The 18,434-nt window shown below is 34.4% G+C and overlaps 2 protein-coding genes across 3 annotated transcripts; both read left to right on the top strand.

Annotated features, from left to right (window-relative positions):
- Positions 1-8,203: 8,203 nt before the first annotated feature.
- On the top strand, positions 8,204-11,755 carry LOC115722494 (protein LIKE EARLY STARVATION, chloroplastic). Its single transcript, XM_030651713.2, has 4 exons — positions 8,204-8,969; positions 9,749-10,404; positions 10,768-10,958; positions 11,208-11,755. Exons 1-4 carry the CDS (start codon positions 8,453-8,455, stop codon positions 11,581-11,583), a joined length of 1,740 nt encoding a protein of 579 aa, XP_030507573.2. The 5' UTR covers positions 8,204-8,452; the 3' UTR covers positions 11,584-11,755.
- Positions 11,756-11,890: 135 nt separating this feature from the next.
- Positions 11,891-14,994, top strand: LOC115722111 (2-methyl-6-phytyl-1,4-hydroquinone methyltransferase, chloroplastic). Of its 2 annotated transcripts, none has more exons than XM_061104467.1 (3): positions 11,891-12,837; positions 14,174-14,487; positions 14,644-14,994. In XM_061104467.1, exons 1-3 carry the CDS (start codon positions 12,293-12,295, stop codon positions 14,769-14,771), a joined length of 987 nt encoding a protein of 328 aa, XP_060960450.1. In that variant the 5' UTR covers positions 11,891-12,292; the 3' UTR covers positions 14,772-14,994. The 2 variants fall into 2 exon arrangements, with proteins under 2 accessions (XP_060960450.1, XP_060960449.1); XM_061104466.1 differs by having other exon boundaries at positions 14,174-14,522.
- Positions 14,995-18,434: the final 3,440 nt, after the last annotated feature.

The raw sequence follows: 18,434 nt of genomic DNA, 5'->3' as shown, positions 1-18,434 counted from the left end.
CCTTCGAGCTTAGCTAAATAGAAGTAAATGAATGAGCTCTTGTTTCAGTGACTATTTCTTAGATCACTAAAACATCATTTACAGGTAGCTAAGTGTTTTAAGGGGCCAAATACATTGAGGGGTGAAAACGGTAAATTTATCCCATCTCGATGTAAATCATCTATATAGAGGATCTTTGATCACATTAAGATTATAAAAATGGTTAAATGAGATAGTATATCTATATCGTGGAACATATAGAATGCTCTATATAAGTCTAAGAGTGCAATTCCAAGTTCTAAGAGTGGATTCAGCAAGGAATTAATAAGTTAGGAATTTACTTGCTAAATTCGGTTCGGCTTATTGGAAGCTCAGCATTATAGATCCATGGTCCCCATTCTAGTTGAGACCATACTGCTTGTAAGACTCAATAATTGATTTATGATTAATCAATTATAATTCTAAAGTTAGACTATATCTAATTTGTGAATTTACACTAAGCAGGGGTGAAATTGTAAAGAAAAGAGATTCTAGGTTTATTTATTAATTAAGAGACTCTATATGTATAATTAATAATTATATTAAATGAAAATATTATTTAATAATCTATTTTAGTTATTAAATAATTAGTTTTGGCATTTAAATGGTTAGAATTGGAATATTGGTGTTTTTGAGAAAATAGAAATAAAAATTGTGAAAACTGCAAAATCCAAGTGATGCCCATTAACACCTATGGCCGACCACTTGATTGGCTTTTTCCAATTAATATTTTCATTATTTTAATGCCAAATAATTACTAACCTAAACCTAGTAGTTGCCTATAAATAGAAAGTGATGGCTCAGTCAAAATAACAAGTTTTTAAGAGTTTGTCAGTAATTCAAGAGATTGCCTTTCAGAAAACTGAGCCTTCCACTTTCTCTCTATAGTCGACCCTACCTCTCTCTCTTTTCTTCTTCATATTTTCGAAACCTCTTAGTGATAGAGTAGTGCCCACACACATCAAGTGGTACCTCAATCATAGATTGGAAGACTGTGAAGGATCACATTCAAAGAGAAGGACATTCGGGCTCAGATCTTGATATACTCTGCGACAGAAAGGATACAAGGGTTAAAGATCTGAGTGGAAGGAGACATATTATTCCGCTGCAACCAATGTAAGGTTTTCTTAAATTTATATGTGTTTATTATCGTTTTAGAAAGTTCATATTTAGGATGTTAAATAAGATAATTGTGAGTAGATCTAAGATCCTGGCAAAATAAATTCCAACAGGCTTAACTAACAAATCAAAGAACACAAATAACACTCTTGAGATCGAACCTAACCATCTCAGGATTAAGATCATTTGATCTCGGATCAACTAGGTGATATTAAATTGAATTGATATTACAGTAAATTTATCATATCTAATCCAAGTTCAATATCGGTCCCTTCCAATGCATACTCCATGCATCCAACCCAAGCTTTACTTTAACCAATGCCCTGGAAAGGACATAACACTTATCCAAGGTGCCAGTAAACTATGTTGTAGATTATCATATCAGTTAAAACCTGCGTATTGATAAATCTAGAAATACATTTAATCACATAATCTTGATTACTTTCCACTGTGCTAACGACACAATAAACAAGAATATCAATGTGATAAGAGTTTGGATGAATTTATAAATCAAATAAACATATAAATGATCACATGAACCAAATGACATACTAAATAAGTAATGAAAATAATTCTGCTGCTTTATTGATAATTGAATGGAAAAGATTACATTGAAATAGAGTTTTATTTAGGGCACAAAGCCCAACAGTTTGAACTTTCTATTTTTTTTTTTATAAATATGTATATAAATTATATTATATATAGATTATATATAATAAAAACATATATATAAACCCTCTTAATCGAGTTGGTTGGATTAGTTCAGGTTGATTGGGCGAGTTAGTATTATTTTCAACCCGTCCAATATAAAGATTGGGTGGGTTATATTTTCGTCGAGTTTTTTAGTTTTCATTTTTTATTAGGTTATCACGATTTGGTTTGGACAGGTTGTTCGGGTTAGGCAGTTTACAAAAGTTTATTTACAACCCTAGTCCAGTTCGTTGGGTTAATTCAGGTTGATTGAGCGAGTTAGTATTATTTTCAACCCGCCCAATACAAAGATTGGGTGGGTTATATTTTCGTCGAGTTTTTTAGTTTTCATTTTTTATTAGGTTATCACGATTTGGTTTGGACAGGTTGTTCGGGTTAGGCAGTTTACAAAAGTTTATTTACAACCCTAGTCCATACCATACTGTGTGAAAAACTCTTAGCCACTAATCGAGCCTTGTACCATTCAATGGACCCATCAGACTTGGTCTTGATTTTATACACCCAACGAGAACCAATAGTATGTTTACCAGGAGGTAAAAGAACCAAATCCCAAGTATGAGTCTTTTACAAAGCATAGAGTTCCTCATTCATAGCACGTTGCAAAAGGGGGTTGATAACTACTGCAAGAGCTATCAGAAAAATATAACTGCATCTAGTGTCACTGCACACAATATTTTCCCACCATACCTAGTCTTCAAGAAAGACCCATCAACGCATATAATATGTCGGCAAAACCTAAATCCACATAGACAAGGACCCAGAGAGAAGAAACAATACTTGAAGCAACCATCCTCTACCATAAAATCTGCGATGGTACCTGGATTTCTCAACTTTAGCATGTGCAAGTAACCCAGTAATTTTGAGTATGAATCTTCAAGTGTACCCCGAACTAGCTGTAGTGCCTTCTCTCTACACCTTTAAGCCTTTTCATAACTCATTTGCATATCTTTCTTTATATCAGAGGCCAAATGATTCGAGCCATCAATTATGAACTTATCCTTAATTAGATGGGCAACTATCAAAGGTGATGCTTGATAGTTATCTTTTCTTTGAAGATCAAGGGAACATGCATGTACATGTTGAAATGTAGTCACCTAAAACATGTTACAAAGTACGTTCTTCTTCGCTTTTAATCTCCACCGAAAATCTGTATCTTTACATGTAATGTACCAAACAACAGTATTGTACTTCCTAACAAAGTAGTCAAACCCTTTCTTCATTGCATACAAGCCAACAACCATCTTTAAATGCTCTTTGTCTCTAAAATACTTTCCTAGATGTAACTCCGCCTGGTGTGCTACCCATAGATATATAATGACTATGATCCTCGATATCTTCTCTTGTAAACATCTTCTCCTTGAATTTACCGTAGCTTGCTTAAGAAGAAAATAGATCGCTAAATTATTGGTCCCTCTAGCAACACTAAAACCACTAGCATCATTGGTCCCTCTAGCATTACCGGTTCCGTCTGGATGAATATATACCCCTAGTACCAGGTGTTTGGCAATTTTCTCTATGGGACATTCTTTTTTGTATCGGTTGTCTGGGTGGTATTTGGTACGATAGTAGAGTCAACTTTAAAGATACAGCAGCAGGGACATCTATATCTTTGTCGTCTCTGACATCATCATGACCCTCAACATAGCATTCAGGGTCTAGACCATCACAAAAACTATCAATAAAGGGCATTTGTGCTACAATGCAACAGTTAGCATCATACTGTTTAATTCAGGTAACACATTGGCTGCCAATACCTCTGGATTTGTTTCTGGAAAAAAACTCCCAACCTCGCTACGAGATCGATACAAATATTATTCTTTAACAAAGTCACAAATAAGGGAGTAAATTCATCTAGCTTCTTCGCAAGCATAGACAAAAATGACCTTACACGCTTATCATTTCCAATAACTTTAAGTCGATACATTAAGCCTTTCATGTACTTATAATTCACTTCCAATTTCAAATCATACTGTACTTTGTCAACATTGAGCTCTTCGTACAAAAGATCAACCAAACGTGAGTAGCTTACATTTGTATCAATCTCAAATGTCAAATTTTTGGCCCAGTTATAAACTCAATCTCTACCCTCAAGCTCCCAAACACCATTATACATAACGAATGCAAAAATTGTTGAATCTGTCACAGTTAAAAAAAACATACTATTAACAATTCCGAATAAAAATCTAACAAAAAAGTGATACAAAATCCTCAAAATGCCTTAAATCTGTAATGTATCGGATGCAACATCGGAACACAATCGGTCCCCATCAGGCCCTTCACAAAATCAGAGTGCCAATAGCCATATCGGACCACAACATCGGGCTTTCATCCTTGACTTGATACCAAGTAAAGTATCAAACACAACAATAGAACACAATCGGGCCCCATCGGGGCCATCACAAAATTGAAGTGTCAATACCCATATCGGACCCCTATCAGGATTTCATCCCTGTCTTGATACCAAGTAAAGTATCGGACTATCATCGGGGCCCTATCGGACCCCATCGGACTAGACGAAAAAAATTGCAGAACCCCAAAAAATGCAGTATTTACAGACATCAACCATTTGATAAAAAAAAAATAGCAAAATAATTGTAACAACCCACAGGTCAAGCATCAAAATAACATTGTAAATATAACAACTACCAAGATTAAACAAAGAAAAATAATTACCAATTGAATTCGTGTATGATGCTTTGTCCAAGAATAAGTGAAAAGAATGTAGTATAGCTTGTAGTGTAGTGAATAGAAGTGAAGAGAATGAGTGAAGAGAAGGGAATGTAGTATTTTTTGTGGTGGAGGAGTGCTCGGATGAAAAATGGGAGGGGGTTGTTTGTTTCAGTGGTGAGACAAAAAGAGGGAAAGAGAGAAGAAAGAGTGGGTGATGTAAATAGGGAGGACATTTTGGGGTTAACACATTTGTTAGACTATCCTACCATTATTGGGTATCATAAGTTTAAGGTATTAATTTTACTTTAATGTAAGCATATAAAATCAAATTTTCCTTCCCTAATTGATTATCAAAATATTTTGACAATTAATTGTGGTAGAGATTTTGATGAAATGTCTCACTTATATAAATTTACGGTATGGAAGCTCGATTACCCACACTGATCAGTTTCATTTTCATTTGCAAATTTAAAACTTGTGTGAGATTGAAACTCAAAGAATTAATGACTGCATATATTTTGATCCTTTAATTATTATATCGTGTATATGTTCAATTTAATTACTCATATTCATACACAATCATATATGCTGTATATTATTTATATAAATTTCTAATACTAGGTTCAATGTTTTTTTTTTCTTGTTCATGTTGTTTTGATTACGTACTGTTTGTATTATGTTCTGTTTCTAGTTTTGAAATTCTTGCCGGTGTGTTTGCTTCTGTTTTGTGTGTACATTGCAGGTTCAAGATCCTAACAACTACGTTTAATAAGAAAATTTGATAAAATCTCACTTTTTGCTTAAGTCATTGTAATTTATTAGATCGAAAGTAATTCAGCTTGGTTTCAGTGGAGGCATATCATTGGAATTTCATTAGCATGTATTTTAATTTTTAAAAAATTCAACTAAATAATGTGTATTTTTCTCATACACATATTTTAAGTAATAAAACAAGAATATGATAATGGGTCGGAAAGAATGCTCATAATTAGGGAAATTTACAAAAATATTGTTTTTTCCCTAAGTTTTACATTAATACTGCCATACGGCAATAATTTCTTTTTTACTGTCCAAGCCCCTTTTTTTTTTTTCTTTCATACTGTCCAGACCTAAAATATTTACTTTTATACTGTTAACAGTAATAAAGCACAAATGGCACCTCCTTCGTGGTTGGGGACGAACAAATCAACACCAGAAGCATAGAGACACCAGGAAAAAATCATAAAATCTGGCAAAGAGAAAAAATTACTAAATCAACAACAATCCTATAAAAAAAACATAAGAAAACACTACTAAAACAATACAAGAAAATTACAGAATATTAAAAAAAAAAACAAGCATAAGAAAACTTTGTAATGGTAGTATTTCGATCGGGTGTACTTGGATTCCCATCCTATAAAAAAAACATAAGAAAACACTACTAAAACAACACCAAAAAAAAAATAAAGAACATAAAAAACAAGCATAAAAAAATATTAAAACTAAAATAATGAAATGACACACCTCTACAATCCTTTTCCTAATTATGTCTTCGAACAGATCAGTTGATTGAACAATCTTCACTTGGTATTTACTCTTTCCCTAAGAGTTAACAAAATAAAACCAAAACAACAACAAGACACAGAGTCAAACAAACAGAAAACTATAAAATAAGACTAACAAAAAAAAAAACATGCAAGAAAAAAAAAAATAGGAAATATAATCAACTTGAAAAAATTCTTAAAACAACACAAGATCAATAGAAAAAAAAACCTTATCAGATTTGGGAGACTTTTGAACTTTCGTTCGGCTGTTTGCAACAAACAAAAAACTATAAAATAAGACTAACAAAAAAAAAACATGCAAGAAAAAAAAAATAGGAAATATAATCAACTTGAAAAAACTTTTAAAACAACACAAGATCAATAGAAAAAAACCTTATCAGATTTGGGAGGCTGTTTGCATCTTTTATATATATGCTTGTCTATCTTCACTGATCAAAAGAAAAACCAATGTCAAATTAAGTTTTTCTTTTAAACCCCTCATATACAGCGATAGTTTCGCTGCTCCTAAGTACAATTTCAATAATAAAAAAAATAACAGATGGAGAAAAGGTTGAGATAGAGAAATAATTGTGAACAGGTTTACTACAGCAAAAGGACAATGAAAAAGAAAAAAAAAAGAAACGTATAGAGAGAGAGAGAGAAGGAAAAGAAGAGAGGAAGTGAAAGAGTTTAGGAGGTGGGTTTTGCTAGTGAAGCACTAAACAAGATCTTATGCTTTATAGTAATAGAGACACAGGGATAAAGGAGAGAGAGAAACAATTTTTTTTTACAGGCAAAGAGGAAATATGAAGGTAGTTGTGTATAGGGAAGCAAATCAAGTTGCTCATGTATTAGCCAATGAAGCTTTGACTAACAAAGCTAGTGCCATGTGGGTTGGGGTTGTTCCCCCTTGTGCGAGTCATGCCGTTCGGTTAGACTCCCCTAATCCATTGTAATGTGTGTTTGAATGAATGAATTCCGTTTCAAAAAAAAAAAAAGAGAAAGAAAATTAAAATTAGAAAAATAAATAAATAAAGTTGATGAGAGGGTTGCTTTAGTGAGTAGTGTGTCTAAGAGTTGTCACATCTCACGTCCAATCAATCACTCTAATAAAACAAAAAATTTAAAATTTGATGTGGGGAGACACAACTACTATTATTTCCTATTTTATTATTATTATTATAAAATGATGAAAATATAAATATGACAACAATGCATAATACATATTTTATATAAGACTACGAAGAAGAACAGTATAAACACGTCAAAGTAAGAATGAAAGACATTGTAAAAATAACAGTAGAGAAAAAAAACAGTATAAAAGTAATAATAAGCGTGTGACTAGTAGAAAAGTAATAAAATAGAAAAAGTTAGTAATGTATGTAAATTTTCCTATTTAATTAAGTTAATCATACATTTGATTTCTTTCAAAAATAAATAAATAAATAAAAATATCATACATTTGATAAATATCAAATACCCGATATTTTTTCAAGAATATTACTCGATATATTTTTTTTTTTCAAAAACAATTTTTCTTTTGATATTTTCACATAAAATACAAAGCTTGACTAGCAACTTGTGGTCCTTTTTTCTTGTCCTTTTGTCAAAAGAATTTCAAATGTTATTATGCTAGAGTTTGATGAGAATGACTCATAGAACTCTCACAGTCGTAGCTTTTGAGGAAAATGACTATAGACAGAGACTAGAAAAGAAACATGATATACTTAAAAATTAATGTCATCTTTCAAAAAATAATTCATTGGTATCTTACAGACTTAGACTATTATATGAACATTCACATTCATCTTATAATTAAACTATTAAAAATTCAGAACTGTCCAAACTAAAAGTTTCCTTAATTGGAGTCTCTTTGTAGAGGTAGTGAACACAAATGGTCGACTCCACGTATTACCATTACACATAAAAGTTAAAAAACGAAGGCCTGAACTCTTCATTGATTAAACGACAAGTCGTTTTTATTAAACGGTCTCGTACAGTCGTACGTCCCAAAGACTTGTCGTCGTCGTTTTCCCCTTTAAATAACCGCGAATGCAATTTGGTCCGTACAAATGCCTTCACCGTCAATCAAACGCCACGTGGCTACTTATCTCGATCTCGATCTATTACATAATACATAAGGAACGAGTTAGAAGAAAAGAGAAACAGTTAAATCCGTTAAAATAGGTTCATAAAAACGCATCTGAAACTTTCCTTCAAACTCACGGAAATTTCACCCATCTTCAACAAAAAGTGAACCCATAAAGCATATGAAATCCCTAAAATACCCCTCTATGTTCTAACAAATAACAATCACTCCCATTCATTATTGATCGATTTAACTTCGATTACCCCAAAACACTCATTCCATTTCAAGTGCTCTCTCTCTCTCTGTAAAGTGCCTAGTAAAAATGGCGTCTCAGCTAGGCGCTACTCCACGCGCCACCTTTCTTCACTTCAGAAAGCACAAACACAGGTTTCTTCTTCCGCCGGAGCAGGTGGCTCCAGCTATTGGGATAGGTGACGCTAGGAGGAGACAACTATTGGGGTTGAGCTTCAGAGTTGGAGTCTCCTCCAATGGCGGTGAGGAATATTCTTATCTCGATATGTGGAAGAAAGCGGTCGATGGTGAGAGAAAAGCCGTGGAGTTTCAGAAGATCGTCGAGAACTCGGACTCGGATTCGACCAGTGTGCATCCCGAGGAGTTGGTGGAAAAGAGCGAGGAGTTCAAGAAGATTCTTGAAGTTTCCAGCGAGGAAAGGGACCACATTCAGCGAATGCAGGTGATCGATCGGGCTGCGGCAGCAATTGCGGCGGCTCGCTCTGTTCTAAAGGAGAGTGGAATGTCGGCCGAGCCAGGCTCGGGTGCTGGAGATTCGAGTGGCCGCGGTGGTAGTGGCGGGGGAGTAAAGAAGAGCTCTAAAAAGGGTAAACAAAGTATAATGTTTAGTTTTGAATCTCAAAACATAACAAAATAATAATGGTAAACAAAGTATAGTTTGACAAAAGCCGTTATTTGAAAAGTCTATCATGTTTTGAAGAACCATATTTAGAAACGTAATAGACTTTTCAAATAACAGAAATCAATTTTCAGTTAATTGTATGCCTTTTTGGACCAGAAGAGTGGAGGTGAATCAGGTGATTGAATCGAATAGAGTTTTTTTATAGAGTCAAGGAAGAGTTATTTTACTGGGTTACTTCTGATGGATGTTGTTATGGTTCTCTCTATTTAGGATTTTGATCTTTGCCTCAATGATTTGAATTTATGGTGCTATTTGAACTCGTGGCTCTGTGAAGTTTGGTATATGGACTGTGATGCATCATGATTTTTTTTATGAACATAACATAACACTAGAGAGTCATGAATGGAAGAAGGGATGTTAAGCCATTGTGATTCTCCCAAGCTATCCCCCTTTATTACAATAGGTTCTTTACAAGTGTGGCATTGGCCTTGATGAATTTTGCATAACAAGAGAAGCACGTGAATATTAACTCTCACTAATAAGACACTTCTTGAATTGATGACTTTTGCATCAGTTTTTATCGATACTTGTAAATTATCAGGACCACTTTTATTTTACTATATTTCTGTGAACTGTTTTGGCTTTGTGACGCCTTTCTTTAATTTACATTTTCTGTTTATGGGTTTGGGTAGTGGATGGTGGATACTAATACATCATGCCATTTTTGTAATTTGAATATTTTAGGAAAGCGAAGTTGGACCAAAATTGTACCCCAATCAGAAGCTTCAAAAAATGGAATCCCAGGTCCAGATTTTTGGTCCTGGAATCCCTCTAAGGGTGGTGATGCCAGTATGGGTGTCAGTGGTGAATTACAAAAAGCAACAAAGCCTTCAGAAAATCCAAATTTAGGCAACCCAGTCATGGAGAAAGAACGCTCTATAGACATTCTATCCATTCCACTAGAAAGTAAACTCAACAAAAACATTCGACAGGCCCCTTTACCCCCTCTCCAGTCACTGATGGAGGTTCAGAAAGTGCAAGACTCAGAATCAATACTTGAGAGCCCTACACAGGATGATCGAGAAATTGATTTCCAATCTTCAGTGAATGCTGCAGAAGTAGCCGATGCTCTTAATAATGTCGATGAGGTATCACCCTACGGAGTGAGGACAGATGGTTCGAGGTGGTGGAAAGAGACAGGACTCGAGAGAAGACCTGATGGTGTACTTTGTAGGTGGACAATGATCAGAGGCATTAGTGCTGACCAAACTGTTCAGTGGCAAGAGAAGTTCTGGGAGGCTTCAGATGATTTTGGATACAAGGAACTTGGTTCAGAAAAATCAGGACGTGATGCAACTGGCAATGTTTGGCGTGAATACTGGAGAGAATCCATGGGACAGGTTAGTGGAAACTGAAAATTTCAATGTATTGTATATTCATATATTGGTTATGGGTTGTCTTTAATCTTTTCTTTTCAATATCTGTTTTTATCTGTCGTAATCTGTATACGGAAATGCTTGGTCACTACGTGTTTGGGAATGGTTGCCTTCTCTTCCTCTAATGAGCTTGTTGCATATGATGCATTCATTTGTGCTCCCTGCAGACTAGACTGGTTTTGGGCCATCTACATCTTCAAAGCAATTCTAAACTTGTTTTCTGTGTCTTTTTTCTGTTGGCTTCTTTCAATATTAATATCAAAAGTATGGATATATACTTTTGTCATGCACACTTAGTTGACACTAAAAGTTTAAATTTGTTTGCAGGAGAATGGGCTTATGAATATTGAGAAGACTGCAGATAAGTGGGGAAAGAATGGCCAGGGAGATGAGTGGCAAGAGAATTGGTGGGAACGTTATAATGCTTCCGGGGAAGCTGAAAAATGGGCTCATAAATGGTGTAGTATTGATCCAAACACACCACTTGAAGCTGGCCATGCTCATATCTGGCATGAAAGGTATTGAATCTCATACTTAAATTGAAATACTCTCTCTTTCTTATAAATGTTCCTTACTGATTTTAATATAAAAAATCTTTAATTTGACCTCATTCTTCGTTTTTTGGTTGTCATCGTGAAAAATATTTGATCAGACTTCATTCTTCTTTTCTTGGTCATCATAAGCATTGATCGAACTGTTAATAGAATTGATGTTGTCAATACATGCTTTCTTTTTCTTCAAACATTAAGCTCATTATTTCCTTGCAGATGGGGTGAGAAGTATGATGGACATGGTGGCAGCACAAAGTACACAGACAAATGGGCAGAACGCTCAGAGGGTGATGGTTGGACAAAATGGGGAGACAAATGGGATGAGCAGTTTGACCCTAACGGCCATGGTGTGAAGCAGGGTGAAACTTGGTGGGCTGGCAAGTACGGAGAACGGTGGAACAGAACCTGGGGTGAGGGCCACAACGGTTCTGGATGGATTCACAAGTACGGGAAGAGCAGTTGTGGTGAACATTGGGACACGCACATCCAACAAGACACATGGTATGAGAGATTCCCTCACTTCGGCTTCTACCATTGCTATGACAATTCGGTCCAGCTCCGAGAGGTTCCTAAGCCATCCGACATGGTCTGATCTTCTGATGCACTACTAGTTTATTGTATCGAAATTTCGTATATAGATGCAGTACATTGCCTTTAAGTCATATTTAGATGATCCCTCTAGTCGAAATGTTGTTTCCACTAGTTGACTAGAGGGAGTAGCTGAGTTTCTTTATAAATAAAGTAGCAATATTTTTTCCCTCCAATTCTCCTTGATCTGTAACTGTAAGGTCTAAAATATGAAAGAAATTAATTTTTAAAGAAGTTCACGGCATTCTCATGGTTGCCATTTTCATATATAAAAAATAATGTAGTTATTAATTGTAGCCTAATGACATCAACTATCCGGACAAAAAACCAGAGGAGTGGACAACAAAGGCTGATGGTGAAATTAGTGAGCTAAATTTTTCTTTACTCATAAAATTGTCAAAACGTTGTCAATTACACTTTCTAACAGATGTTGGGTTGTGGTCTTCTGAGTCTGACGACGCCATTACCTGCCTAACACGTGACCCCATTTTATCCAGAATCATGAAGCTCCTAGTGACGCTGCTGTAACTTGTTTGTTCTGTTCTTTGGATCTTCTTTTTTCATTACATGTATTCATCCATGATCCATGTATTCATCCATGATCCATGTCTCTCATGCTTATTATCACTTCTTAAGTTTCTTCATCTGAGAGTGTATTTCCAGTCTTTACAATAAAACTATATACCCGTCTTTGGTTTTGAGTTTCTCCTCTAATGGCTCTTCCAGTGCTTAACAGAGCTGAAAAGCTCAACCCCATTATAGAGCTAGGCTACAATGGAATTAACTTCCACCATAGATGCTTCCTTGAGAAGGGTTTTTCGTCTCATGGCAGAATTTACCAGACCAGAAGATTAATGCCCAAATGCAGTTTATCATCGTCAAGACCAGCTTCTCAGCCTAGGTTCATTCAACACAAGAAAGAAGCTTTCTGGTTCTACAGGTTCTTATCCATAGTGTATGATCATATCATAAATCCTGGCCACTGGACTAAGGATATGAGAGACGATGCACTTGAGCTAGTTGAGCTAAACAATAGGAATTTGACTGTCGTAGATGTTGGTGGAGGAACTGGGTTTACGACACTTGGGATAGTTAGGCATGTTGATGCTAAAAATGTTACAATTCTTGATCAGTCTCCTCACCAACTTGCCAAGGCTAAGCAGAAGGAACCCTTGAAAGAATGCAAGATAATTGAAGGTGATGCCGAGGACCTCCCATTTCCAACTGATTATGCTGATAGATATGTTTTAGCTGCGAGGTAACATTTCTTAGTACACTTCGTATGGAAGATACCTTTGTTTTAATGGCTTCTCAATTGGGTTTCTGAGACAACATAATATTTTTTTTTGTTCTTATCAGATTAATGCTTTGAATATATCAATGAATAATTTATCTAAACAGGGGTTTTGATTTTCTTTTACAATTGGAGTAACATTGTTGAGCAATTTAGGGGAATAGTTGTATGTTTTAGCACTGACTATTGTTGAACTTCCCAATTAGCTTGTTCTCAAGATTTATCAGTTGAGTTTCTGAGACCCAAGACGAAATTCGTTTTGCTGATTAGTTCTTCTAAACAAGGAATAATTTATCAAAACCAGAGGTGAATGGCTATGCTATTAGTTTTAAAAAGGCTAATTAGCAATTTTTCTTTCCGAATTTCGACATGTACTAAATCATGCTCCCTAAACTTTTTTGGCCGTTAAAAATTTCGCTTGAACTATTAAGATTATTAGATTTAAGGACTTTTTTTCTAATTTTAGTAAAAAAATTCTAACATGGATGAAAGTTCAGGGGGCATGATTTAGTACATATCAAAGTTTGAGGGGCATGATTTGGTAGATATCAAAGTCTGGGGAGCATGGTTTAGTACATAAACAATTACTGAAACAGTAAAATTAAATGAAATTAGACAAAAGTCCTTAAATCTAACAATCTCTATAATTTAAGGAGAATTTTTAATGACCAAAAATGTTTAGGGGACATGATTTGATATATGTCAAAGTTCAGAGAAAAAAATTGCTAATTAGCTAGCAAGTAGTGTGAATGGATGTACTAATATTATTTAGCTTACTATTGAAGCTTTTCTGTGTGCGAAATATTTTTGGGTACCATACCATTTATGTAGAAAAAATTTGGCTTTATCAAACTTGTTTTCCTTTTAGTAGATTAATGCTTTAAAATAAGGAGTTATCAGAACTGGATTTTGATTCTTTTTATGAAAATGTGCGGTGAAAGTCACTAAATAGCCTCAAATATTACACTTAAGTCGCTACAGTTATTTTTAGCAGCAAAAGTAAGTAGTCTGAAATATTGCACTCTGTGTCACTAATGTTTTTGTCGGAAAAAGTTAATTTTAAAACCAATTTGGTGCTTGGAATCCATCCACCAAAAGTGTTGTGTTGTTTTTTTTTGGCACTACTCAGCGTTGTGACAAAATATTTTAGAGTTCTTACTTCAGACTTTTGGCTCTACAAAAACTCTTTGGTGACTAAAGTACATCCATTTACACTACTTGCTGGCATTGTTATTAGTTTTAGCAATGACTAGTGTTAAACTTTCTAATTAATGCAAGTTTTTTCATTTGTTTAACTTAGTATTGAGGACTGGCCTGATCCACAACGTGGGATCAAAGAAGCATACAGGGTGTTAAAGATAGGAGGGACAGCTTGTATCATAGGTCCTGTGTACCCAACCTTCTGGCTGTCTCGTTTTTTTGAAGACGTATGGATGCTCTTCCCGAAGGAAGAGAAGTACATTGAGTGGTTTAAAAAAGATGGTTTCAGTAATGTTAAATTGAAAAGAATTTGTCCAAAATGGTGTCGTGGTGTTCGTCGTCATGGATTGATTATGGGTTGCTCTGTGACTGGTGTGAAGCATTGTTCTGGGGAGTCGGGACTCACCTCTTCAGGTAAATTGTTTCTTCTTTACATTATCATCATCAAGGTAGTTAAAAACAGTAATTGGAAATAAGATGCATTAACATGTGGCACTATGTATTATGTAAGAGTCAATCTATCTACTTACTGTACACATTCTTTATTTGATGGTTTAAGCATTTTTGCAGCTTGGTCCAAAGGCAGAGGATGTGAAGAAGCCAGTAAATCCATTAACGTTCCTTCTGCGATTACTTCTCGGTGTAACTGCAACAACTTATTTTGCGTTGGTTCCAATTTACATGTGGATAAAAGATAAGATTGTGCCGAAAGGAATGCCTATATGAAATGGATGAAAATGGAACATGATTGATACTTCCTCTATATTCTGGTGACTGCTTGCGGGTAGTTCTTTCTTGGTTTAATCTGTTTAACATTTTCTTCCCTTGTTAATATGTTAGATATTTTGATTTTGTATGCTTTGATTTTCTTGTACAGCATATGCTTCATTAAGGCAAGGATAATTTTCCCTGCTTGCTTTAGATGTTTGTTTTTATGACACTTATTCCTCCCTTTTGTAAACAATATTATAGTCTTCATATTAAGCAAAGCCTAACAAAGCCTGACAAGTAATAACTTGTTGTGGTTGACTACTTTGGTGTTTTGCTGCATTATGATCCTTTCTTTTTTGAAAGAAATGTGGATATTATAAACTAAAAGGAAGATTCCTGGTAATTACAAAACAGTTCAGTAGGAAGGGAATCAAAATTGATATCCTACGAAACACACATTGCCTTAGCCCACTTTCTCATATTATGGGCAACAAAATTATACGACCATGACCATAAAAAAAAATCTTCGAATTATTGATTTCTTTAGCCATTCTGTTGATCTCTTCCATTTACTTCATTAATGGACAAATTAGAATCTCCCTCCACCAAAATACATTTGTGGCCTTTTTGAAATGCAATACAAATTGCCATAGGAGCAACGCTAGCTTCAGCCACTAGGGGGAGACAACTCCTATTAACTTGGAAGTAATCCATAACACCTTTCCCTTCTCATCACGAGCCACAACACTAAGAGCATTAGTATTGGGGGAACAAGTCCCATCTAAATTAATCTTGATCTAGCCATTAAGAGGAATCCACTTCTTGTTGGTGCTTGGGTCACTCTCCAAACGCATGATCTCAGTTTTATATTCCAGGAAAGATAAGTAGATTTGGTTGAAAGAAATGTTGCTCTTTGGAATTTTGTTGTTGTGAACCAAATCATTCTTACATAACCAGATGACATCATGGATTATGGAAGCAGATAATAGGAAATGGTATGTATCAACCAAAAGATTTAAGGTGCCAAATATTTCTTAACCAAGCTGCACAAGTTGGGGAAAGCGACTCAGAGGGAACAAAACCCCACTGGTTAGAGGACCAAATTGCTCTAGCAAACTCACAAGAGAGGAACACATGTTCAATGGTTTCAGGGCCATTACCACATAGGGAAAAAGTCAAATTCGTACCTGAAATAATTTTGGCAATACGATCCTTGGTAGGAATGGCCTCAGAAATGATGTTCCATTACAGAAAACGATGCCTCTCATGAATTTTAGCCTTCTAAAGTTTCTTCCATTTCTCTAGTTATAAACCCCTAGGGGAAGTGACCCCTACATCATTCACATTATCAACTTGAACTAGATACGTGGTTTTTGTGGAGAAATTTCCATTACAATTTGGTTTCCAAATCCATTTATCATCCCCATCTCTGTTGTTGCACATGATCTTTTGAACAAGTTTGACATCCTCCTCACTAAACATTTGTTTCAACTTGTCTTTGTTCAAAGACCATCTGGGGTAAGGTAATCTGCAACATAGTTCCAACCCGCATTCGGTTGACCAATTGGCACAGGATGAAAATGAGTAGCATCAAGAATCCATGGCTAAGTTCACTTTTTTAGTTTTGTTTTCAAATTTTGTGGGGTCTTGGTCTTGAATTTTTTTCTTTAATGGAAACATTTGATCAAATTTAAGATGAGCTTAATTGTATTCTGTTTTAGGCACACGTGAAGCTCAAGGGTAAGAAAGAAATTAGTTTCTTTTTTTTTTTTATTCTAATTTTGTGAATATTGATTTCTATTTACTATATATCTAACTACCCATATCTCTTTTTCATTTCCTTAATAATATCCTCACCCACGTTCTACACTATCTCACTATCTCATTTTTTTTTTATTTTTATTTTCTCCAAGTATTATTTTTTCTTTTACAGTGTGAGTGATCTTTTAGGGTTTCCAACCTCTAATGGCAAGTCAAAGAATGTCCCAATCGTCAAAGAGACTAATTCGCTATTCATTTTTTTGTAACTCCATCACCGTCACTTACACCATCACCATCTGAGGCCAAAGCTCCACCTTCGTCTGCTGCTCCAGTATGCCTTCTGCTCCTAGTACCAACAAAAAGGGGGAGAAGTTGCTTTACTTTTGTCTTTGGCTTCTTTGATAGACAAAAATGGGGACAAGTGTTTATGAGCTTTATTTTTCGCTACTCCGAGAGTGTGGTTGCGTTGAACTCAGGAGGAGTTGTTTGTGTGTTTGTAGTTTATGAACTTTTTCGTTGAAGAAATTGTTTTGTTTTATGTGTTAGTATGCTTTCATGAAGGGGGAGTATATTCAATACTCTATTATTTTTATTTTTAATACTTGATGTATGTTTTCTTCTTATAATATGTTTTGTCAAAAAAGTACCAAAGGAGGATATTGTTGATTCTATCTTTTAATTGAGACAAATATTTTATAATTTAATTATTTATTTTCGGATGACTTGTTTAGTTTGTTTCTTTAATTTTGTTTTTATATTAATTAAATTATATAAGGTAGGAAATATTACAAGCTTTTCTATTTATGAAAAGTAAGGCATATATGGTAAGTTTGATAACTCAACAAATTTCTATCTATTCAGTTATGTATATATGATCCTTTTTGAGTTTTTTAAATTGTTTGTTCAGATTTCTAGTGAAGAAAATCGAAGCAAGAGTTTGCTTTTCTATAAAAGTGAAGTCACACTTACGGCTCACGATTCTATAGGTATAGAATGAGAAATTTCTAGGCTGATTGAAGAATTATTTTAGGAAAGTTTCCAAGTGAGTTGTAGTCTTGTTCAGGTCGTGTATGAGCTGTCAATAAGGTGTATATTAATTATAAATACACCTTATAGCAGCTAGGTCATGTGTCACCTGGACATCTTTGTATTTAATTTATATGTTGTAAGAAAGAGTGTCTTTGTTGTGTAGAGGAGAGCGTGTTCGTCTCTTCCTAAGTATTTATATATTTTGTATTGCCTTGAGTTTGTAATCAAGTCTACAAAAGAAGAAGAACAATAGTTTTACATTCGGAAGAAGGTTCTACAAGCTTTTAGAAGATAGCTTTTCAAGTCTTGCCTCAGGAGAAAGTAAGCACTCGTCAAGGAAATCGAAGGGAGTCAAGCACTTAAAGTTTCAGTAAGATTCAGTTAGAAGATGAAATACATCAAGCTTGCGGCATACAATAAGAAGAAGTATATTTATGCATGTCAATTAATTTGTATTTTTGATCTATCTAATTAATCTTTTTTTTTGGTCAGGGCCTCGTGGATTAGTAATAATCTGCCAGGATTGTTGATACCATGTGCAAAAACTTTGTGTAATTTTATTTTTCTGCACTGTTTATTTTCTGGTTTTATTCTATAGTTATAGAGTTGTGTTATATAGTTACAAAATAACTATTTTAGTACCATATTTATTATTTCGCATTATTTAGTTAATTAATTAAATAATAGATTAATAATATTAAAATATGAAATTTCAGGTTTCTATTAATATATTACTACTCATATTACTTAATTGTGTATATTTTAAATATCTATTATAATATATAATTTTTTTCTACAATGTATACATAGTATTTTGTTTATTTATATTTTCTTTTATAAAAAAAATTTACATTATGTTT

The sequence above is a fragment of the Cannabis sativa genome, chromosome 9, assembly GCF_029168945.1.
Source record: "Cannabis sativa cultivar Pink pepper isolate KNU-18-1 chromosome 9, ASM2916894v1, whole genome shotgun sequence".
Lineage (NCBI taxonomy): Eukaryota > Viridiplantae > Streptophyta > Magnoliopsida > Rosales > Cannabaceae > Cannabis > Cannabis sativa.
This window is presented reverse-complemented; position numbering and strand designations above follow the sequence as displayed.